The sequence below is a fragment of the Musa acuminata genome, chromosome BXJ1-9, assembly GCF_036884655.1.
Source record: "Musa acuminata AAA Group cultivar baxijiao chromosome BXJ1-9, Cavendish_Baxijiao_AAA, whole genome shotgun sequence".
NCBI classification, from domain to species: domain Eukaryota; kingdom Viridiplantae; phylum Streptophyta; class Magnoliopsida; order Zingiberales; family Musaceae; genus Musa; species Musa acuminata.
The window spans coordinates 8,621,226-8,645,869 of NC_088335.1; the positions used below are offsets into that span (position 1 = coordinate 8,621,226).

The 24,644-nt window shown below is 39.8% G+C and overlaps 4 protein-coding genes across 5 annotated transcripts; all 4 read right to left on the bottom strand.

Moving 5' to 3' along the window:
- Positions 1–5,728: 5,728 nt before the first annotated feature.
- LOC135593008 (ethylene-responsive transcription factor RAP2-4-like) lies at positions 5,729–7,555 on the bottom strand. The gene has a single exon (XM_065082798.1). The coding sequence runs from the start codon at positions 7,085–7,087 to the stop codon at positions 5,981–5,983; it is 1,107 nt and encodes a 368-aa protein (XP_064938870.1). The 5' UTR covers positions 7,088–7,555; the 3' UTR covers positions 5,729–5,980.
- A 1,767-nt stretch (positions 7,556–9,322) lies between these two features.
- On the bottom strand, positions 9,323–13,514 carry LOC135593009 (uncharacterized). Of its 2 annotated transcripts, XM_065082800.1 has the most exons (5): positions 13,109–13,514; positions 12,762–12,887; positions 12,292–12,545; positions 10,475–10,561; positions 9,323–9,677 (listed from the first exon to the last, which is right to left on the bottom strand). In XM_065082800.1, the coding sequence occupies exons 1-5, from the start codon at positions 13,334–13,336 to the stop codon at positions 9,416–9,418; spliced, it is 957 nt and encodes a 318-aa protein (XP_064938872.1). In that variant the 5' UTR covers positions 13,337–13,514; the 3' UTR covers positions 9,323–9,415. The 2 variants fall into 2 exon arrangements, with proteins under 2 accessions (XP_064938872.1, XP_064938871.1); XM_065082799.1 differs by having other exon boundaries at positions 12,292–12,887.
- A 665-nt stretch (positions 13,515–14,179) lies between these two features.
- On the bottom strand, positions 14,180–16,117 carry LOC135594258 (type I inositol polyphosphate 5-phosphatase 5-like). Its single transcript, XM_065084657.1, has 7 exons — positions 16,033–16,117; positions 15,855–15,959; positions 15,184–15,718; positions 14,915–15,108; positions 14,705–14,813; positions 14,489–14,637; positions 14,180–14,408 (listed from the first exon to the last, which is right to left on the bottom strand). Exons 2-7 carry the CDS (start codon positions 15,956–15,958, stop codon positions 14,204–14,206), a joined length of 1,296 nt encoding a protein of 431 aa, XP_064940729.1. The 5' UTR covers position 15,959; positions 16,033–16,117; the 3' UTR covers positions 14,180–14,203.
- A 1,585-nt stretch (positions 16,118–17,702) lies between these two features.
- LOC135594259 (2,3-bisphosphoglycerate-dependent phosphoglycerate mutase 1-like) lies at positions 17,703–21,834 on the bottom strand. Its single transcript, XM_065084658.1, has 7 exons — positions 21,637–21,834; positions 20,386–21,258; positions 20,127–20,283; positions 19,146–19,247; positions 18,945–19,067; positions 18,072–18,121; positions 17,703–17,987 (listed from the first exon to the last, which is right to left on the bottom strand). The coding sequence occupies exons 3-6, from the start codon at positions 20,163–20,165 to the stop codon at positions 18,077–18,079; spliced, it is 309 nt and encodes a 102-aa protein (XP_064940730.1). The 5' UTR covers positions 20,166–20,283; positions 20,386–21,258; positions 21,637–21,834; the 3' UTR covers positions 17,703–17,987; positions 18,072–18,076.
- Positions 21,835–24,644: the final 2,810 nt, after the last annotated feature.

Sequence of the window (24,644 nt, forward strand, 5' to 3'; positions counted from 1 at the left end):
CACGACTACGTGACGAAGACGACGCATGGACTTGGTCAATGTTGTTGTCCGACTCGTATGATTCTTTTATGTTGACCATTGACTTGGCCCTGAGTGTTCACATGCACGTACTTGGGTTAGGTTTGCATGCGACTAAGGTTTCAACGTCACATTTATTGACTACGACTCTCTTTGTCTTTGTCTGCCATAAGCAGAATTGTCAGCTAAAAATTAGTAACCTTGAAAGCAAAATTTCATGGCTGAAGAACACATTTCAGCAACAAATCATTTTCATGTACATATAGTTATCTGATTATTGCTGTAATATAACAATAATTAGTCGTCATATATCAGCAAGTTGACTATATGATCTTTTAATTTTATTGAACTTTTTACAACTTAGTATCAATCATATCCAAATTTAAAGAGCTCAATGCATGCTTTAAGAAGAAAAGATGTGGAAACATAATTTTAATCTAAATATTCTTTTGTACTCGAATCAATCTCAAACCCAATTAAAATATACATGAAAGAAAAAAAAAAATCCGACCATCCTCTTTTTGCTTAAAATTGACGTATGAAATTATTTTTCTCTTACGCATGGTTTTTCGTTTAAACCTATATTATATGAACCGTTCATACATTTCGTGATCTACAATGCTAAGTAATATATGTTCTCTCTCCATATTGCTTTCCCGTACGGCATAATGACGAGTTCGGATCATCGGACAAGGCTTAATGATTTGGGCTGTTATTGGGTCTTATGGCCCAACTTTTCTATAAGGGTTGGTTTCTTGGGCTTTTGTTAACGAGTTGGGTTGCCTCAAGATTAGTAAACTTCTATTGATTGTTGATGATCTTAACAACGAGACGGAAACCGAGGGAGAAGGATATCAACCTGACGGAGGGGCTCTTCGGGAAGCTGCGCAACCTGGACGCCTGCTCCAAGATCAACTAACGAGGACTTCTCCTCGTCGTGTTCCTCTTCTTCGTCTCCGAACTGTGTATGTTGGATCCCGTTTGCCCTTCCGTGCCTTCTTTTGTTAGATTACGCTTGTGCTCGATGAATTCTGTATGGGTTTCTTAATTTGATCGATGTGGATGTTCTATCTTGGTCTTTGCTCTTGGTTTCACCTGTTCTTGGCATCAGAATTTTTCTTTTCGTTTCCCTGATAGGATTCAGAGGACAAAGGTTAGATCTTTAGCTCTTGTTACTCCTGTCAGATGATAAATTGTAGGGCAGCTGGTTCCCCTTTTTACTATTAGTTTGTTTTTGCTTCCGATTAGGGTTGCATTAGGAGAAGGATTCGTATGGTAAGATTGTATGTGTCATTGACAATATCGATCTCTATGATCATGATGTCTTTAAACCTCATGCACAATGGCATTAGATAAACCTATGGTGCTGCAAAATGTTCGTTCTTTCAGTACACTGCCCAATTTATAAGTCTGCATTTGTTCTGTATTGCAAATAAATACCATTTCTTTTACTTCTTGAGATGAGAGAATTGCGTATTGTTCATTGAGACTCACAACACATGCATAGTCTCATCATTATTTTGCACCTAAGCTCCTTAAATTTAGAATCACTTGACGATTATTTTGCTTGCATGACCATTGTCACCTCGTTTGCTTGAGAATTACTTGAGACATCAGTTATTGAATGAAGTGAGTAGTTGGAGACCACCACAACCTTCCACCCTTGTGAGTTCGAAGGATTTGAAGTGAGGTTAACAAGTTGTCTATTTCTACTTTTCTGTTCACTGTTTCCCTAAATTTATTACCACATAACTTCCATTATTGCCAAAATTTCTAAACCCCAAACTGCTTAAAGTCTAACATTGTTAGAATCATCCAACAATGGAGATGCATTGATCAATTTCATGCCCAATTCAAGCTAGTCAAGAAGGGTGAACTAATGTCTTTTTCCTTCCCCAGAATCAATACGCGTTTGAATATGCAATACTTATTGTTTTATTGTTTGAGTTTAGTTTTCTTACAAATTGAATATGTTCTTGTTTTTTGAATCCTCATCTGTTTTGGCTTTTATTTTCTTATTAGTAACTCTCTTCCCTAAGCCTATCACCCTTTAGGTTGTCCTATATTATTTTGCCTTGGTTTTGAAGCCTATAAGGTTAATTTTGAGTTAGTGGGATTGCGACCTATCAATATTGTCCTTCTTACATTGATCAAGAAATGTAATCTTCCAAATATGCACATATATCAATCACATATTCATGCATAAAAAATTTGTTGTGAAAAATTCAAAGAAATTACAATATGCATCAACTAATAAAAAAATAGTCTGCTGGCAATGAGTTATATTATGTAAGAGCTTGATGCCAAAAGAATTATAAATTGAGCAACATGCAGGAGTTTCAACAAGTTATCATTTGAAAAAGATAATAAGTTTTTGTATGAAACATAAAGAGATCTAAATCATTTCAAATTAAGCATAAGGTCACAAAGTTATGATTAAATTATGATACTATTAGAATTATGTCTTTCTATATTACAATCTTACTCCCAATCAAGATTAAAAAAAATGGTCGGACCTTGGTATTCATCGGTCTAACCAGGAACAAGGTAATGCCATTCAGTTTGGTTCACAATTGGCCTTTTACAACTTTTTAATTTTTTTGTTGTAACATCCTATCAACAATCAACCCTACTGTTGATTTCCAAAACAGCTATCAACAGCAGTCCTCCTCCTCTCCTCCTTCCTTCTATTCTCTTTCTCTTTGGTCTGTGCCAATTGGTATACCGATGTGCCAGGGTCGGTGTGTCATACCAGATCTATACTGGTCCGAACAAGAACTGGTATGAGTCTCGGATTATTAAATGGTCCTTATGATATCATAATATAGTCTATGGGTATTGCAAATCAATCTCTAGGACTCACGAATCAATCTTTTAAACGAGGTACCTAGTGCATGAAATTCTCGCCAATATGAAGTATAGGGAGGATCAATGTACATAATCTTACATCTACAAATAGATAGATGGACTATATGACTTAGACCTTGTTGCCAAGGTCATAAAAAGAGCAAGATTCACCCTCACAATCGAACTCAATAAAAAAATAGTTAGATTTTGCTTGGATTCATTCACAATAGATTTATTTCTTGTCATCCAATCTGATCAACTCAATTGGGCAAGATTGATACCACAGCTTTATAACACTACTCCTAATTTCATCCATTCCCTACATGTTTGACAAAGATAGGATGCTACATTTCTTTCCTTCATTTACTACTATCGATATGAATGCAGCGGAAGGTATGCAATCTTAAATTTTAAAACATGTTAATGTACTAAAGAAAACGATCGGATTTCCCCTGTACATAATGATTTTGACACATGTACAAAATTATAATATTTAATAAAAAAATCCAAACAAAATATTTCCAACTTATTCCATCTAACATAATATAACATGTTCAAAAATCTTTTATACACGAAATGCCCACTGGTTATCGTCCATATCTGCGTTGGCATGGGCTTACACGTGCTCACTTCTCACTTCCCTACCCAATCACTTGAGTGGAGTGTTAGAATCCTTACCTGCAAAATAGGGTCCATAATGAGTCATCACTCAGTAAGTATAAGCTTTTTTTCAAGTGAGCATGTATCATGTCATATATATAACATTTCAAAATCATGGGCATTAGACATTAATGGTAAACATCCTCATCTTATGACTTCTTTAGCAAGTACAATCATACAACATAGTATATGCACCATAAAAACATAAAATTCTACATCAAAATAATTCAAAATGTTGATATAACATAGTATATGCACCCAAGTCAATGACCTCAATCACTGACTTGGGTTGAGTTCTAATGAATTTTCCGGATTGGTTCATCTATTCAATGTACAACTTAACCATCTAGGATAACAATTCTATCTGATCCAACCACTCACTGGTAAATACAATCACTGGTCTTCCTTATTTTTCTTCCCTTCATTCTTTCCTGAGACCAATATATGAGCTTTCATTCTAAAATCAATCGGCAAATGCAATCACTGACAATAATTATACTGGTACGAATTTATTTTAAAAATTAATTAAATAAGAGAATAAAAGAAGACAAACAGATCAAGGAAAGAAAAAAACAAATATGAGGACATGGCTCTGATTGCAGGGATCACCTCTACCTCAGTCACTCTCCGTTCAAAGATGACCTGCTTCTCTAGCCACGCTCCCTTCCATAGACCCCACAGGAAGAGATAACAATTGATTTTTCTTCTTTGAGGTGATTGCCTTCTTAATTTTAATTTCACATGTTTGCTATATTCTTGGGAAATGGTTGAACAAGCTGTTGACAAGCATGATACATGGCTTTACTCATCAATGTTTCATCAGTTTGAATGAGTTGCTTAAGCTGAAAAGTCTTAGTGCTTGTTTGACAGCACCAATGTTTTTACTTGTTTTTATTAGTTTATTGCAACTGTTCATCAGCTTAACGAAAGATCGGAATGGATGCAGGATATTGTAGTTTTGGCAAGGAAACCAAGCACTGAGCTAGTAAGTCAGATTGTGTTGATGCAGAACCACCAATAGTCACTAACTGCATCTGGATATGTTGAAGTCCCTGTTTCCCTGTTCAATCATGATGTGCTTCATTGCACTTTATGCAATTTCTATTGGTGATCATGTCAACTGTTGGACAATCTCACTAGTGATGTGAAAGGAAGAAAAAAGAGAAAAAGAGAAATCCAAGGATCCACAAGCTCTCTTATCAACAATTCTTGTTCTTATACTTGAGATGAATATATTCTGTCAATGTGAAAAGCACCATATGCCAAACTCACAAACTTTCTTTCACCTTATCTGATCCACTGTTGAAGTATCTTCCCCTGTTCTGAAGCATTCACATATGTGATTGGAGACCATCAATGAAGCAGAGAAGAAAAGGGAAACAAAAAGTATCAATTTACTTTTGCTACTTGTTCAGTAGGGCTGGTGTTATGGATTCCTGCAGGTCCAACCAATCCCATGGAAGCAAGAGGATTCTTTAGATGTGGAAGGAAGGAAGGAGGACGACAGAGAGATGGGCTGGGATTGGTTGGGTGGTTCTGGTGGGGAGCACATCACCAGAAAAGAATGGGGTGAGTGGGGAGAAAAACTTGTGCTTCTTTTCATCAGGTCCAGCAAAGGGATTCCCTATGCCTCCTCCTCATCCTAGTCCATATTGCCCTGTGAAGCAGCTAATGTCACAACAACTCTCGGAGAACAGAGCAATACAGCCTCAGCAAACACCTGTGTAATTTGTACATTGGCATGGAGAGCTCAGTTCACAAACCTCGCTCATCACATGAGCATGTAAAGAACAGGATACTTGGTTGGCATCAGAAGGGATTCAGAGTTCCAATAACAAAATTGATGGGTGCATCAGATTTATAGAGCTGATCTGGTCATAAGAGCTTTCCTCAAAATGGTGAAGCTTGTCTTATTTCAGGAAATATCAACTTTTGGCTTATTTCTTCTGGCAACCATTGTTGACATAATACATGCATACATCATCATCTTGGCACGAGGAGGAAGGAGACTAGGAAAGAATCAAGAAACATTTTTTCTGTGAGTTGTGTGACAAAAGTACCTAACAATATTGTTGGATTGATGCATGTTTAGACTTGCTCTGTTAGTAGACTCTGCCATAATGTAATTGTCTTTTCTAGGTTTTTTTTATCTCTACTTTGCTAATTTACATGACATATGCATGCAGCCAATACAAAGCCAGACTGATATAAGCTATACAAATCTTGCAGAAGAGTGACGACTACAGCCGACTACACTGTGCTCATCCGCCATGGTCATGCCGAATAAAAATAACCAGCAGAACCAGGAGCTCATGTAGCTACGAGACACACTTCTGACCCAGTGACTCTTCTACTACCGACAGCAGCTGAGCAAATGTCTAAAACCCCATTTGCAACAGCCACTTTACACACACTGCCCACTAAACTGGAACTGATAGCACAAATAACAAGCATGCTAAGTTCTTGGGGAGAGGATGGAGTCCCAATCAATCTCCCATGAAGGGTACTTCTTCAGCACAAAGTTCTCTGATTCATCCCAAGGCACCTCAGTGAAGTCCAATTGCTGCATCTCGAGCACCGGCGATGACCCCGAAGAGTCTTCCCCGTCCGATGAGATATCCACCATGGACGTGACACCCTCTGCCGCCACCTTGGTTGCAGCGTTGGAGTCGGGGTTAGTGGTGTCAATGGGCAAGAGGGCGCCGCTGGCGCTGCCCTGCTTCGATGAACTGGCCAAGCTTTGGCAAATGGCTTGGAGTTTGGCGTCAACAGAAGCGTGGAGGGAGCCGCCGTCGGCAGCGCCGTGCCGGTTTTCTGGAAAGTTGAGCCTCGCTGACTCCCCGCGTAGCCGGTACGCCGCCTGGTCGTAAGCCAGCGCGGCCTCCTCGGCGGTGTCGAAGGTCCCAAGCCAAAGGCGCGTCCGGTTCTTGGGCAGCCTGATCTCGGCCACCCACTTTCCCCAGTGGCGCTGCCTCACTCCGCGGTAGAGCTTCGTGGTCTTCGGCGGAGGGGTCGAGCCGGCGTGCTTCATGGCCTGGGGCCTCGGTGCAAGAAAGCCGGCAACTTGGTGTTGGTGGCGGCGGTTCGGCGGCAGTTGGCTGCCGACGATGCTCAGTTGCTGCTGGAGTTGGATTTCAGCTTGGATCTGCTGGATTTGTTCGGGGCTGAGATGGGTGAGCCCGACCGAGCCGACGAGGCCCTGGCGGTCCAAGCCGAGAAAGCCTTCAGGGACCATGCCGGCGCTCGACGGCGACTGGGAGCAACCATACAAGGTGGGATCTTGATGGGACCGGAAAGCAAAGGTAGGATTTTGATGAGAGTAGGCATCAAAGGAGTGATTCTGATGAGCGGAGGATTGGGGGAAGAAAGAGGGTGAGACGGAGGAGGGAGGAGGAGGAGGAAAATAAAAGTGGGAGGAATGGGTGACAGTGAAGTTGGAGGAGGAAGAAGCAGAGGAGGTGGAAGCACCTGCTATAGAAGGTTCAAGTGGTTTCATGAGCTCACTAAAAGGGTCTGCGGAGAAGACTCGCTTGCCGTCGTGCATATCTACAGCTGCGGCCATGTCATCTAAGCGAAATCTATGCTTCCTAAAACCAAGGAAGAAAAAGAAAGGCAAAAAGGACGAAGAGCAGAAGAAAGATGGGACCTTTAGGAAGGGAGAAAGAGGAAAGAAAAGTTGAAACCTAACCTGGTTCTTCAACAAAACCAAAGAACAGGTGAGGAGAAAACAAAGAGAAAGAAGCTGTATGTATCGTACAAAAAAGAACCTAAAGGGTATGAAAAAAGAACCCTCTGGGTTGATCAAGATCAAAAGAGAAAAAAGCACACAAGCTCTGGATCTCTCGCTCCCTAAGAACCAGAAAAGGGCCTCAAAATGAGATATTTTTTCTCTTCGAGAGGACAGAGGATCACAGAGAGGGATTCAGAGGAGGCGAGATTAGAAATGCAAACCTTGTGGTCGTCGAAGGGGTCGCTCAACCTCACCGAAGGTGGAGGGAAAGGGGGGAGGGTGGGGGGAGGAGGGGAGGGGGGAATGGGTTTGGCTTGGGGTGGAGGCGACCTCACTCTTGAGGAGAAGAGAGGCTAATGGCTGGTTTATATAAGCCTCTTAGCAGAGCATTGGCTTTCTTAATTACCCTCTGACAGCCAATGAGAACTCGCCGCCCTTATCACGAGGGAAGTGGCAACCGGGAAGCTTCTCTCGCCCGCATCAAGCCGCTCTAAGTTCGGCGTCGGCTTCGACTCGGCTTGGCTCGCAGAGTGTGCCGTTCATCGATCAACAGCTTGGCGGCGGCATGCACTCCCGTCCGTGCGATGATGAGATGAGCGAGCCGAGCTGCCGCCAGTTGAAGCCAAATGCATCCTTCTTCTTCCTCCGTGCTCTACCTGATGAGAGAGGGAACGGCAGTTGAAACCTTCCTCAGGAAACAACGCCCAAAACCTGCTACTGCGCCGTTCTTCCTAAACCGGCACTCGACACACAAAAAAAACCAGGGGCTGTCGAGTATTTCTACAGCTTTTTGCTTCACCAACATCATCATCACACACACATCTCAAGAAACAAAAGATCATCGGCACACATGGGTGTCAATCACATGAGAACGCAGAGATATACTCCAGTTCTTTTCTCTATGTACTTCTGATCAGTTTGCTACGTCACGGACTTGCTTCATCTTCGTAGATTAGAATCGAATGGCTCTGGTGGAGTTCAGAGGGAGGTCAGGGAATCCCATTGGTCAAAAGGGGAGCAACCGGCACCACCGGTGGCCCCGTGACGTACTCCGTGGGAGACGCCAACCTCGTGAGTCGAGCGGAGCGTCACATGCAAAATGCATGCATGCATCCATCCACGCATGCAGGGGCCTTCGCCCTTTTCTAACCCGTCACTTTGGCGTTTAAGAAAGGCAACATGCATTGGAATTTGGAGGCCATCGTGCTTTTGTCTCGTGCATCGAACTTCTCTCCTCCTTTTTGTCTTCCTCTCTGTGTTCGCCCTTTTTCACTTTTAACTGTTGCAATGTACAGCACGCATATTCTTCTTTTGAGCTCAGAGAGAGAGCGAGAGAGAGAGAGAGAGAGAGAGATGTCTGACACGAGGATGGGCATGAGTTTTCAGAAGATGTCTGCTGTTTGCACATCAAGCTGAGAGCCCACCTCGATCGTAGTTGCGGCCTTTTACTCGACGAGAAGTAAAAGGGGAATTAGCTTTCTTTTCCTTACTGTTCATGCATGTGACTGCTATCATGGATTGTCTGAGGTGCGGGACAAAAGAAGAGCCGAGCTAGTCGAGCGTCTGTTATCGTTCTCGGGTAACAAATCACTCAGAACCTTGTAATGGTTACGTCGATCCAGCTCATGCAGGGCCAACATGATATGTACAAGGCGGAATCAAAGGAATAGCTCATAACTCTTGACTGTTCATGAAGAACATTTAGAGGAAAATTTGCATCTTGACAGATGGATTTTGACTGTAACTCTTGACAGATGGCAGCCAAAAGTCTTAATGATCTCCAAGGTTGTAAACCTTGTACAGAAATTGGCATCATTAGAAGCAAAAAGTCATATTTTGGAGACCAAGTATAATGACATAGTTCTTATATGGCTATTACAGATCCATGCACCATTTCATCATCAATAAGAGACGGATTTTGTCAGTTCACACTGCATTTTCTTCATGACTAGTGTCTTTGCAGTCTTTAAGAGATACTGAAAACATTCCAGGAACAACAGTGGGTATACTTGCAGCTACTTGACTAACGAGACCTTTCGAAAAGCAAGTGTAACAACATGAGATATCTTCATGCAAAATACAAAGTTACAATTAACCCAATTAACACACTCTTGGAATGTACAATCATGACTAAGCAACATTTCAATGTTTAGCATACAGCTAAGTTACAAGATTTGAGCACCTAATTACAACTAATACCGGTACGAACAGCATAAAGAAAATGATGTAAGTCAGTATCACATGCCGTTCGGAAGCGAAAGAGCAGTGGCTCACGCTCACTGCCTTGTTTTGTCGGAAGTTAACAAATACAAAACCAGGTTTTTGCCTTGCAGCCCATGTCATCGCTGGCACGGTTATCTCACGTGTACCATCACTGTGGGTGTGATCACAGAAGCTATGGGTGTGAGCACTGAACACAATCCTGCGAAAGGCAAGTTACCAAGGACTGGTTTTCAACTTCCAAATGGCATACAAAATGTGTACAGAATGCAAAAATGATTAGATTGCATTCTAATTTGTTGAAGCTACTCTTGTTGAAAGGTCTGCCATCTAACTACTATCATGTTTCATGGTGCCTGTTCCTGCCCTATTGATGTGAAATCAATTAACATTTATCCATCAGAAAATTGATATCATACAGGAGGATATATTGGAGGCTGAAACAGGCTTTATGTGTGATGAGCAACGCAACCATGGTGACATAAACTTTTCTTTCCCTCCTTGTATGAAAAATGATGTGGTGGGTTTTAATTCCAAGACGAGACTAACAGCATAACAACTAGATGGATTTTTAAAATAGTGCCTTGTTGGCGTATGGATGTGAAAAAAGTGGTTATGGATGCAAGCACAAAATTGCAGACTCTCTATTTGTGAAGGTTGCATCATAGAATTTAAATAAAGGCATATTGTAATTTCTTGATGTGATTCCGTTAATACATCAATAATTTGAGTCTATTTTTCTCCTAAACACAATCTAGATCACCGTGCATATTCCTGGAATAAATGATGACAAAAAAAAATTATTAAAATTTAACCCGGTATAAGATGTTAGTCATATAATATGAGGCAATGGGATTCTGGGAAAAAAATAACGACTGAGATACAAGATAATTATCCACAATAGTTGCCTTACCCAAATGGTCAAAGGTCTTAGAACATGTTCATGCGCATGCATATAAAGTAACCAAAATATGAAGTAATCATCTCTATTTCACCAACCTTGGCTTAAGAGCCTGAAAGATGTACTCAGTTGCATTAACAGGGAGAGTTTGGTCCAACTCATATGGGCCCATATCCTTGAAGTTACTGACAAAAGAAAGTAGGAAATGTGAGTATTGATAACAAACTCTAAGCAACCACATACATATCATTTCAAATCATAAATCTAAAATAAGGGAAGCTTCATGCAATTCAATCGTTATCATATCTTTTTTTCTTGATATAGAAGATCCAGATGCACATTCAGAAACCAAGACAAACTATAAGAAGCATCAACATTCTGAGGTGTGGTCAAATTTAGAGAACATGGAGTTCAGAAAGTAAAGGATATAAAAGAGTTAAAGGAAACATTACAATTAGAAGGTATTTGAGAAAAAGTCATGGACTGGAGCAAATGAGAACAAGAAATGAATTTGGCAAGCACCAAGTCACCCCAATCTTAGAACAAGATTAGCACTGCTTTTATGTAGCAGACAAACAGTCACATTACAGTAGATCTGCAGATCCGATACTACGGTCTAACTTGTAACTACCTTTTCCTCAGAACATGTTCGTCCTCAAAGCAATAAAGCATGTTTGTTATCCATATCAAGTCCCTCTTTGGAAGTTGTTCTTAATGGTCTAAAACAAATGCCCAAAAGATATAATAATTTCTTCAGAAACTTTAATAACCAGAAACATCTTCTAAGTGATTAATCCCCTAAATGAATCTTACAAACAAAAAAAGAAATTATTCTTCCAGCTCACTCACTATTCATTCTTGAATAAAGGATATTTCACACTTAATGAAAGGAAGAAATCTTCCAATTGTAATAGCATCCAATTTCAACAGATATGAATACCTTGCACGCATTCATCCACCTTGGGAGCAAAAAGAACCATACGTTGGTAACATATCCTAAATCAAGTGACAGATTTAAGTGGCAATTGACTACCCATAGATTTATGTGGCAGTTGTCTAACCATATCCTAAGATCTTTATTTTTAGGATTCTGAACCCAAAGCTGAACCACCAGTTACCACAAAAACAATTTACCAGTCATTCTCTGCCCTTTCATTTAAGGTTTCAAGGTCGAATAAAAAAATTGACTCTGAAATGATATCAACTACTACACCTGGAAAGTCTCCCTAACCCATCACACCTAATCACCATGACAACCCATATGACCAGAAAACTCAGCACTAGATTCGGACAAAATCCATAGTTTATAACATCCTGAGATCACTCAAGACTTTATCTATCAGACTAACAAACTCTTGTCTTCCTTCTTCAACTTTGTCACTTGATAATCCCTAAATCAAGAACATAATCTCTAAATCGTACGAATGACCTTAATCACATAGCAAAGATTGAAGTCCCAAGGACATACGTTACTTGCAAACCCCATGAAAAGTATATCTTCTAAACTACTCACATAAAAGTAAGGCCAGCACAAGTTTTTAGTTCTCCAACCCAAATGCACCATACTGGTGACTCAATTTTCAGTATCCAGATCATCGATCATATGCAACTCATTTAACTATGTAAAAGATAATTTGCTTCTCATGAATTCTAAAATTTTCATCACTGAACCTTAAATTGTAAAATAACTAAGGGACCACCTATGGATGATCATGCACAATAAGAAATATCAATTTATAAAAAGTTCAAATAAAATTGAAGGAACTTCCTTATCCACTCTTAACGCACTAGGATTTTAGTGAACAAAGTCAAGAGCCTCCGATCAACATGAGAAATAACAACATCACGGTCAGAATTTTGATTTTGAGATCCAATACAATAACAAAATCAGAAAAAAAAAATGAGATTAAAGTACCTATCGTCATGCCTTGCTAATCCCTCAGCCATATGATGATAGATCCCTAGATCAACTTTTGTGTCCCCAATAATGTTTCTCTTTTTTCTGTATAGAGGAAAGTGAAGCAACAGAACAGGACCAGAACCAGACTCCATGTGATTATCTCTCCAATCGAAGTTTTTGGCACCCTCTGTCCTCATAGTAGGCTCAGAAACTTTTTCTGCTGCTACGTTCATTGGATTTCTTAAAGCAATGCTTTCTCTTTCTACAACCTTTTCGACACCAAAGCGTAAATCATTATTACCACAAAGCAAAGCAACGGCATTAAGGGAAACAAAACTGATATTGCCAATCTCAAATGCACTGCAACCAGATGAGCCTAATCCAGGTAAATTGCTTGAAACTTGATTTATAAATTGTTCATCTAACTCACTACACTTCCCAATATCTCTGTCCCCCAAAGCAATGTGAAGAGGAAGTCCACCAACCGGACCCAGAATCGTATGGAACTGCCGCAGAACTGTTAGCCACTTGCTACCCGTCAGCGCCCATCCTTTCGCAGAAATATCACCCAAAACAACAAGCATGTCCGGCTTAAGCCTCTCAAAGGATTTCTGTAGGACAGGCAGAATCCCAAAGTTCAATTTTTTGGTTTCAACTGGAATCAGAAGACTATAAAGTTCGAAACTTTGTTTCCATTGTGCAACCAAACAAGTAAAGATTCGAATTTCAACTACAGATCCCTAATTTCTTTCTACGGAATCCCTGAACTAGATATCAACAAACAGACGGCTTTGGATAGATCAGCGACCACGGTACAGGAAGCAATAATTACCCTAAAGAACTTGGATGTGAAGGAATCCCTAAAGAAGGTGTCGGCGTAGCTAGCATCTGATCCCAGCAACAGGAGATCCGCCACCATCATCACCTTCAGATCATCTGGGTGGCTAGCGCCCTCACCTCCTCGCCCGGATGCCACGCACGATGGCCCCGAGATCCTCTCTTCCACCGCAATCAAGACGGCGACCATGACAAGCGGCAGCACAGGTCTCAGTGACGCCATCTCCGTAATCGACGGATACAAGGCCTACGGATTGCCGAGAAAGCAATAGATGGGGTCCGGATGGAGGAGGAGGGATTGGGAGGAATAGGGATTTGGCCGCCATGGATAACCGATCTCCTCTATTTCCTTTCTCGGTAACGAAACAGGGATCATTTTGACCGCCAGTATGCAATTTACTGTGTCATTAGGCATGAGGTTGTTATCGTCTTTTAAGAAGATCGGGATATATATATATATATATATATATATATATATATATATATATATATGTATATATATATATATATGTATATATATATATGTATATATATATATATGTATATGTATATGTATATACATATATACACACATATATATATACACATATATACATACATACATACATATGTATGATATATACATATATATACATATATATATATATATATATGTTACGTGAGAATTTTTTTAAAACTAATTTTTTAAAAATACATGTTTATAATATTAATTTAAAAATATTTTTATAATATAACTAATAAAGTATTTAAAGTTTAATATGACTAGTAAAATATTTTTATAATTAGCTTCAAACCAAATCATGTTCAATCCATATTGTATAAATTTAAAGTTATAGATGTAATCATCAATATCTAATCTAACTTCTCTCAATTTAGAGGTAATAAATATATCGATACATTGTACATGTTTTTAGAGATGGTTTTATTTATAATCATCAAAATCCCTATCATGACTAGATAGAAACCAGGATCAATTACCAGAATGCTTCTATATTATTATATTCATATATATTAACATAGTATTAACAAGAGCTATAAGCATGTTTGTGACATCGTATGACCCCTCGACAACATCAATGAAGTCTCCTCCTCAGTAGAAACTGTGCCTTTGAGGTATCAACTCATCAGAAGGAATTCTGGAGTCCGCACCAAGACATGCCGTTCTGCATCTGTTGTTCATCTCTGCCTGCGCTGCAAACACGGCACAAACAGGTCGGTGGTCCGAGAACTTCGACTCCCCTCTCAAGTACTGCAGCTGTTCCATCCCATTTCCATGCCATAGTATCCGATCGCACCTGTGTGAGCATTCAGGAATTCAGACCAAGTTTTTATGTTGCTTTTGAATGAATGAGAGAGAGAGAGAGAGAGAGATTACCAAGCTGGTGTTCTTCGCTTCTTCTTGGATTTGACGGTCTCACCAGCGTAGATGTCGGAGTTCTGTGAGTATTTATAGGTTGGAGCAAATGAGATCTTCCCTTCCTTCCACCCATTGAACACCCTTCCTGCTTCTCTTTCTATCTTCAACTGTAATACAGAAAATCACACACTGTCTTCGGAAGAAGAAAGAGTAGATCAAGAGTTGATGGTTTACCTGATCCCTTTCCAGGAGAGAGTTCCAATCATTGTTCCTGAGCAGAGATCTTGTCTCCTGATAGCTTAGTGCAACCCGGTAGTTCAGATCACCAAACCATATCACTCGACTTCCTCACACAAAGCAAATGTAAACATGGTGGAGTTAGATCTCGGAGAAGGCATGGTTTGGATTGAGGTTTGGAAGAGGAAGTTGTGAGTGAATCCATACTCGTGGTCTAAGATTCTTTCAGGAATCCGCCGACATGGAGACTTGCAGATCCTCGGGAACTGCGCGCTCTTGAGGATCTCGGCCACGTCAGAGTTCCTCTTCAGTTCGTCGCCTTCCTTCTCGCCTGACGCCAAGTGGCTGCAGACGAAGCAAAAACTCGTTCGGTGCAGCGACATGCTCATCGCAATGCATCCCTGAGAGCATCGGTCGCTCCTGTAAGCTACCTCGGTTGCCACTGGCAGAAATCAGAACGGAGATATGGAGCTAACCTTGTTACCGAGACAGCCCATGATTCCCCTTCCGATGGTGGCCACCCTAAGGTGGCTAACGTGTTGCACGAGCTCCCTCCTGACCCAAACCGAGAGGAAGATGCCCACCATCTGCTTGCTCGCGACGAGGCAGTAGTTCATGTTACCCTTTGCCTCGGAGCAAGCGAACTGCGGCGTCGCGGAATCCTCGTCGGAGGAGCTCGACTCGTCCCTGGTGATGAACTCCCTCAGCTGTCTCGTCCTTCGCCGGACGCAGGATGGCTCGGAGGTGCAATTGCACGTCTTCACTAGGGCGCCATCCATGCGATAATTCCTGCTGAGGACTTTGAGGGAGGGCCTTTGGAAGAAGAGAAGGCCGCTCGTGGACTTGGAGTCCTTGCCATGTTTCCCATCGTTGCTGGAATCGGAGTCGTCCGGCGAGCACTTGCCGTGCTTGTTGATGGCTTGGCTGATGAGGGCAAGCCATTTCGCCGCGGGCTCGTTGTCCTCGATCACTAACACATTGCCTGCATTTAAAGGAACTATTTCCTGAAACCTGCAAAGCAAATACGAATCAAAGAGGTCCACATCGATCATAGACTCTGCGGAGCTAATCGAGAGCAGAGGCAGCTGTCGTTGGATATATTTGATTGATGTCAAGAAAGCCAAGTTATGCAGCACAGATTCCTTACCCTAATACATAGATGTCATGCGATCCTTCTACCTGTAGAAAAGATTCGAGGTCGAGATCATCGCTGGGTGGCTTTCCCCCCACGTTCCATGTGGCAACAAACATGCTGCATGAGGCAGACAATGAAAGGATCAGATCGATGAACACAACGCTAAAGGATGAAATGACTGCCGCCCTACCGGAACTCCTGAACATGACGAAAAGCTTTTCTTCTGAGGCTTTCCAAACTACAAAGATTCAGACTCTCGATTCGCGAGCTCGAGTGCCTCTCTGAAGAGAAGTGGGGATTAGATTGAGTACTACTCGTTCGGTCATCAATTTGCATGCATGTAATGAGATGCTACGTAAATCACCTGAAAAGCTAACCGAGGATGCCTCCAAGAACGTCCTCCTTGCCACGTACGTCTTCTCAAGATCTATGCCCATAACCATGAATGATTCGATCAGATTAAAAGGAGAAAGGAAAAGAAAAAGGCACAAGGGATTTCGATCGGTACCGAAAACAATCTCGGTTCCGGGGAATATGTCTTCCTCCGATCGTCTCTCGTTCTTGCCTTTTCTGCTGAAGATGTTCGACAAAATGGACTGGCAAACGGAGGAAAAGGGGTCAGAGAGGAAAGCAGGAAGTGGGGAATCGGGAAACATGGAGGTGGCGGGCACGAACCTTCTTCTTCTTCTCGTTCTTGAAGGAATCATCGGACGCGTTGGACTTGGTCATGTCGTCGGAGGTATCGCAGCTTGACATCCAATTCAGAAGCTCACCTGGCGCCGATGATGGTATCTTATATGCGTGCAGTTAGGTCGGCGTCATCGCTTCGGTACTGGCGGAAGGGAGTCGCCGGCGACGGGAATGGCGGTGGGTGGGAGGGGGAGGGGGGAGGAAGGGAAGGCAGAAGTTTGATGGTTGGGAGGGTATGTGGAGGTGGAAAGGGAAGCAAAGGCTTGAAATGGGAGGGGGAGGACAGAAGGTGGCTACTGGTTGGAGGGAGCTCCTACTTCTTCGTTTGCCGTTGGCTTTTGTTGAGGGTAAACGAAACCTCGCGCCACCTCCCCGCCCCTAACAAAACGACAGCCAAGACACAGTCTTCTTCTTCTTCTCTCTCATCAATGATCTCGAGGATACCACCTGCAGGAGAAGAACATTAAGGATTCGGAAACGAAGGGAAATGACCTTTTTCATTGATTGATTGGATAATGAAAGGAAACAGTTATTGATTGATTTAGGTTTGGAACAATATATTTGAAGTTATTTTTCGGTGATTGTTTGATGTAATCTACCATAATATTTAATTTGTTGAAAGGAACTCTATGAACGGGGATATACCGGTATTGGTTATAATAATTGTTATCTCCATTTGTATATGCCTATTTTCTATATTAAAATTCCTAAGTCTTAAATATATGTTTTATATCTTTATGTTCTTTAATATTATTAAAAGTATTTGAAATTTTAAGAATATATAAGTTTTTTAGTCATGAGGATAAAGTGAAAAAGGTATATTATATTCATTACCCCCTTATTCCAGTCTCAGTGTCATATACTTCTTTTAATATAATAAAAATATTTTTAATATTTAAAATATATATATATATATATATATTATTTTATCCTCTCATCCTCTTTTATTATTATTATTTGCTTATTTATTTCTATTATAAATATTATACATTATATTGTTAAATAAGGTATTATGACGACAGGATTTGACCATGTTCTTTCCGATCATTTGACTATATTTCAGTAAATTATTATGCAATCATTTTTTTTTTACCAGTTAATACCATAATAACGATCATGATACGACCCAAAGGGTTACAAAATATTTAAATCAAAATTAATGATAGTACATTCATCAAACTAACTGTATTTCATTGACAATGATCGAAATGCATAGGTCACCAGATGAGGAATATGAGGAGAAAACATTCTGAATTCATCTTACACGCAGCTCTTATATGGGCAGTAGTAACACAAGAACACCCCAATTCAAGAATACACACATCAAAATTGAACAAGTAGTACAATTTGCATCATCTTCTATGTTGTAGGAGCTAAGAGATCATAAAGGAGTGAAGGTTGAAGTTTATGCCATCTCCAACCAGGAAAAGCTCCTCAAGTATTGGTAGCAGAAGCCTGTGCAAACAAAAGAGGGGCGCAAATTAAGATCGTAGTTTGTAGGGTGTGGTATCCAAATCAAGATAGAAGTTACAAGCTTACCGGCATTACTGGACCATTTCATCTAGCTTCTGTCTGTAAAGAGCCAAACTCTGCATTCAAAGGCAGCAGATTTATGTTACTCCCCACAAAGAAGAAGCATGAGAGGAGCAAATATAAGAGATGCAAAAGCATTCATAGAATTTATCGTAGAGTCGTTTTGCTGGACTATGGATAAAAAAAAGAAAAATGTTGTCGTGTTGCATTATAAGATCAGATTTTGTTGATGAACTAATAGTCTAAATGAATAACAGAAAGACTAACAATCCATATCATCATCCACAGTGTTTTCAATATTTAGATGAGAACAGAAAATGAGTTGCTAATAATACAGCCAATTGTCTGTAATCTTACTCTTGATATGGATGATGAACTCATGGCAAAAGAAATTCATAATAAAGATTTGTTAAAAAGATCAAGTGTTAGGTTTTGAAGGATATCCACATGATAACTTATTTAAATGGATCCAACCAAGGAGGAACTCTTTTTATGCTACCTAGATCTAAGAATATTATGAATTGAAAGGGAAATAACAAGCTTTCCTATGGATAGCGATGCTTGTCTCAAAGAAACAGAGGAGCTGACGAGCATATATATCTGAAATGGCAATCCAGATATCCCCAATAATGTGCAAAAAAATGTTTGATATAACGTCGAAATACAGAATTATAAGAATCATATAAGGTTCCATCTTCTTCTATTTTTTAGATGTCAAAAAACAAAGCCACCCTGTAACTCTTAAGCTTTCTGCTTCCATGCATGAAGACCTACATGTAGAGGTATCATAAAGCAAAGCAGCTAAATTTTTACCATGAAGATAGAAAGAGATCATAATGAGGAAAGAGCAGAAATATGAACAGAAATAAAGTTGCATACTCTGGTATAAGCATAAACTCCAGCCTCAGAAGGACCAATTGGGCTTCCTCTTCTAATAAACTTTCCCTTTTTTAATATATAAAGAAGCATAGGAATGCCAGTTGAGAGTTCAAGGCTGATGACCTGAAGATAAAGCTTTAACTTTAACCAGATACAGAAAACAGTTTAAGAAACAAAGCAGTATGCAGCCCATTTGCTCACCTCTTCAGAAGTCAATTTGTCCAGGCACATAATGATGTATCTCAGTGAGTTTCCATGGGCAGCAATCATCACATTTTTCCCAGACAAGAGTTGAGGTACAATCTATCATGAAATTGTTCTCAGTTGTTAGGAGCCTGAGGATGAGATACTATATACTCAATCCTAAATATGCTCACAGGACACTGTTATCAGGTAGATGTGTTAGGAGGGAAAGTTTTGTCAAGAAGATAGTTTAATTTTCTTAACTATGCAATCAAGGACTCAAAATTTATTGTACTGGAAATTTTCAGTGCCTTTATATTGCTCCGGCAAATTGACTTCCTATTTAAGGCTTCTATTAAATTGTAGGACAAAAACTATTTTTCCTCATTCATGTAAGGCATGTTAGGTGACAAGGAGCATAATTTATAACATTTTACATCTTATATGTCAAAGGTAATTAAACAAGATCAATCGCTTTAGTTAATTTTTTGAGCATTCAAGTACCATGTATGCAAGTAACAAAAAAAAAGGAATAAGATTTCCATGGATGACTGCAACTGAGAGCTGAAGACATCTTTGTTAAGAGAAAATACTACATTGGTAAAGAATAGCACCAACACCTTGAGGCCATCAAGGTCAAGAAGATAGGAACATGTCCAGCAGAACATAGCCAAGATCAGTGCATTGTCATGCATTTGCCAGTAATAGTTCAAATGCATAAGTCAAGTAAAACTTACTCATGAATAGCATATCTGTCTCAAAGATATACTTTGGTCTTGATTATCTTCTCAGAAAGTTAACAAGAAAGGAATTCAATTACGAACAAACCGCATTAAGAAGGTCATGATATGCCATATCAGCACCAAGATAAAAGCTTTATATCACAGGGTAAGAAATTATACCGAATTGCCTTGATTAATTCTTTTGAAATGAGTACTAACTGCATGTAGCAACAGCTGAAGATTCTAACAATGAACTTAATCATTAAATAGTCATTACTTGTTCTCTGATATAAACCACAGCTCTATTGGCACACATCTCCAAGCTCTCACCATCTGGGGGAGGAATATCATAACTACGACGCCATTTAATAGCCTTCTCTTTTCCCAAGTGGGCAGCTGTTTCTTGCTTATTGAGACCTTACAATTCACCATACCTAGAGAAAACCAATGGGAAATGACACAAATTATGTGACATATTGGTTAGAGCCTAATTTTTAAACAAAATAAACATATTTACAAGTATGTGGTATCATTACATTCTTTCATTCAGTTGCCAAGCTGTTATCACAGGAATAGATTGTTCCTTGGTATCTTTGCTATATATCTGACTCCATTTCTGTGTTTGTTTTCCCTCATTGTGCATGATGATTGGAACCATAATCAATGTCGATGCGAGAGAAAAACACAAAGAAACAATTGTTCAGACTTCTTGGTAGTTTAGCATATTGCAACAGATGCTATGGATACTAAAGAAATCATTAGCATAATTAACAAGGGAAACAGATTGGAAGAAACAGAGACCTTTTTGCGGCGATGTTGGGTCATCGCAAGCATTGCAGTCATTTGGGCACGAATCAGTGACGATGTATAGATCATGTCAATTGGTATATTGCTTATTCTTTTACCAGCTTCGATTGCCTCCTCAACACCCTTTTGAGTCAATGGTACATAAACACATCCTGTAAAGAGATTTTTCTCATTCCACAAAGACTCACCATGGATAATAAATAGCCTTAGCAGAATAAAAGAAAATTGAAGAATATACAGCAGCACTCTAAAACTAGATTAAAATACATTCTCAATTACTCAGCTTCTCATTTTTGTTATGTGATAAACTTTTGCCTAGCACTTGATCTTTTCTGAGAATCACTAGAATTGCTGTTGGATGATATAGTAATTGGATCAGCAACTGAAGAATGTGAGCTCGATGCGCGAACCAAGCACAATTTCCTGCTCCCAGGGTAGTGGCTTCCTCTTGAAAGAAGTTGTATGTCCATGTCAAAGCCCTTAGATACCAATTCCAGAGAAAATCTTCCAACTTTATCTTGCAAGCCAGTTCTTGGACTGTTCCCCTGGGCTTGGATCAATCCGAGGGCATGATGACATGCAGTTGAAGCCATTCTGATGTCCTTTACACAAAATTAAGAGCATAATCTTGTCAGTTACATGATTCATTATTACAGAAAGAGGAAGACTATGAGAAAAGAACTTAGCTTGATGGTGCAATAACAAGAATCAAAGGGGTTCAAGAAGTCATCTTTATGAATTAGATTTCGGAGATCTAGCTAGCAAACATAGTGTAGAGAAAAACAGCAAAAAACACATTGAAAATGCCTCGTAAATGCAAAGAGGAATTCCTAACAGAGCTATCTCAGAAAATATCATATTTTTTCCGGTTCCGCGCATTTGGAAATGCATTTACGAAGAAGAAAGCAGAAAATAAGATGTCATCTTATTCCGTCACACATGGAGCTCGATCTAGAGCCTCAGCAGCCGCAAGATCGCACCTAGAGTCCTCCAGAACCGAGGCGGTTCCAATGAAACCGAGGTCGAGAAAGACGACGAACGGACGGGTTTGCGCAGGAAAGAAGAGGAAAATAAGCGAAGAAATGGCCGAGGAATCAAAGCTTCTTGGAGAAGGCGATCAAAGATGGCGTGAATATGGAAATGCAAGCTTCAGTTGTCGGCCGACGAGCGAATGGTTTGGTGACGCAGTTCTATAAGGGGGATGACATTTAAGTGGCGTCACGCAAACTTTGCGGAAGAGAGAGAAAGATAAAAGGAAAACGTTGGTGTTTTTTGGTGTTCGTTTTCCTTAATGGAGAAAAAGGAAAACGTTTTCAGTCCAGCTAACAGTTGGTAGGGACGAAACAAAAAGCAAAGAACGAACCAAGAAGCAAAAACAAAAAGGCCAAAACGGGCTTCATGGGCTTCTCCACGTGGATCTGCATCAGATGCAGAGAGTTGACCGAGTTGACCATGATGGAGTCGCTTGTTTTGTGCTCTCATCACATGAACCGAAGAAAGATGCCTAATCACTCTACTCTCTCAAATCTAATTGGCATTTATATCAGTCTTCTCTTAGAAACTGCTTGAGATCTTTATTTCTGATTTATCTTTATTTTGCGTGTGCTCAATATATATGAGAAATTTTATTTCCATCTCTTGTCAAACCTTAGGAATGCATCTACACCATTGCAGCTTATGATGTGATTCTTACATACTATCAAGTACATAAATTATTTATTAGTATAAAAAATAATCAATGATCTATGTCACGGAGTTAATTCGATCCAATCTTTTTTAAAAAATTATCATGTATTAAGAATTGGATCAGTTCCCTCGTGATAAGTTCTTCTGTCAATATTTTTTTCCGAACAATTCTCTCGTAATAAGTTCCTCGTGTTAATGCTTTCTTCGAACGACTTTCTCAAAGCAAGTTCCTTATGTCATGGATATCATATGCAAAATTAGTTAGAGATATATCGAGTGAAACTACTCTAATGCTTAAGTAGAGACTTAGATCGAGAATAACTCCTAACATACATACATACATATATATAGAAAATATTATAAAGATAAAAAAAAAATATTTTTTCAATAGACTCCTATTGATGTCATAGTTTTAGCTCACTAAATTTCAAGACTAATAGCTAAAGCCTACAATAATATTTTCTCCTTTTTTTTTTTCCTTACAGACAGCTTCAGTAGTGTTAGATGTAAACGATATGGTCAATCATGTGCTAAGAAGAATAGGGTGAGAAAGGGGGGTCTTATGGTAGGAATTCTGCTATGAAAGTGTTAGGTGGAGGTCCAATTGCATGCTTCCATTATCCTCCCCAGTACTCCAGCACAATGGTACCTGTTCATCCTTGAGGACTTATCAGTACTTGCCAGCTCAAAGAGCAGTCAGCAAGCATGCAATATGATGCAAGTGAAGTCACATCTGTTGCAGTGCCGCAGATGCTACCTGAGAAATCATTTCTTTTCTTGTCTGGTATCATTACTAGTCTCTTGTGTCAGCATGCATGTCGCCTGCTCACATGTGATTGATGTTTTCGCTGACAGTGTGACTCAGAGATATTCCTTGAGATATTCTTCTCATGGGTGAGAAAGAACTCACTTAGGTTTAGGTCTCTCTCTCTCTCTCTCTCTCTCTCTCTCTCTGTGTATGGCTGGCCTTGAAGCCTTCCATTGATGACCAAAAGAATGCAGTGTAAAGATAGATGCTGTTGTCTGCCATGAAGAGGAAGATACCAAGACAGTAGAAAAGTTTAATGCCGTCTGCATAACCTTACAGTTCTCTTGCTGATATCATAGACGACCAACACAAGCTCTGCTGGGTGGCAATCTGACTCATTTCTTCTTCCTCCTCTGCTTCGGGGAAGCTGGTGACGCACTTTGAGGAAAGCCTGGTGGCGAGCGCTTGGATCTCTGGCTGGAAGTCAGAGGAAAAGTTCTCAGCTTTAACCACCAATGATATGCTCACTGCCTTCTCTCTCTGCCACTGATGGGGAACAAAGTAAGAGGTCCAAAAAGGGTGGTGGTGGAGAGGACACTCTTACCGAAGCATCAAAAGTAAAACTCTTAAAGAGCTTTTGATTACTAGTTGAGGTTTTGCATCAAGATATAGACCCTTGGTATTTCTCAGCTGCTATATTATGAACAACCATAGTACCATATGGACAATAGTACTACTTTAGCATGAGGTGGAGTTGAAAGATGGCTTCAAGTCGTCATATACCTCAGCTTTATTCTTCATTATTCAGATTATAGGGTTTTCATGAAATCTAATAATATATTTACTTTTTGTACCTTTTATTATAACGTGGTTTGATGGTATAATTAGATCATTTATCCACATTTGAAGCTGCTGGTGTTATAATTTTTCATACTGTTTGTTGTTGATCTAAAATTTTATATCTTGTGATCACTCAAGAGTAGGTCTGTGATTGATTTTGTATCATAATGTATCTTTAGTTTTATTTATAAATATAATAATTTTCTTTTCTAATTGAGTCGATCATCCTATTTAATACTATGTTAACTGAGTGATAAGGGATAATTTGGTCGGTCGGCTATTGATGCAACCTGTAGGCTCTTGAGAAATTGTCATCTTTGAGCGATGGGCGTATCCACACGATTTTATCCTTTTCGAAGCATGCGAGCTCCAAAATGTACTACTGAGGATAAGGGAGACCTGACGGAGAACCATTGATTCTCATACTCCTCAACTAATGTATGACTAAATGATCTTATCAGTATTCCTGCGCGACTTGAGAACGAATTGTTCGATCGAGATGTAGGCCTTTCGCTCTTTTTCTAGTGTCAATAACTAATATCTTCTGTGTCAACTCTAATAAATAATATAATTAAACTAAGCATGATATCTCCTTTATTCAAGAACTTATCAACTATAATTCATAACCAAACTTCTTAGGATATATGTTAGGTCTTGTGCAATAATAGTTCATTGATAAACATATTTGTTTCTATATCAAGGAAGAATAATGAA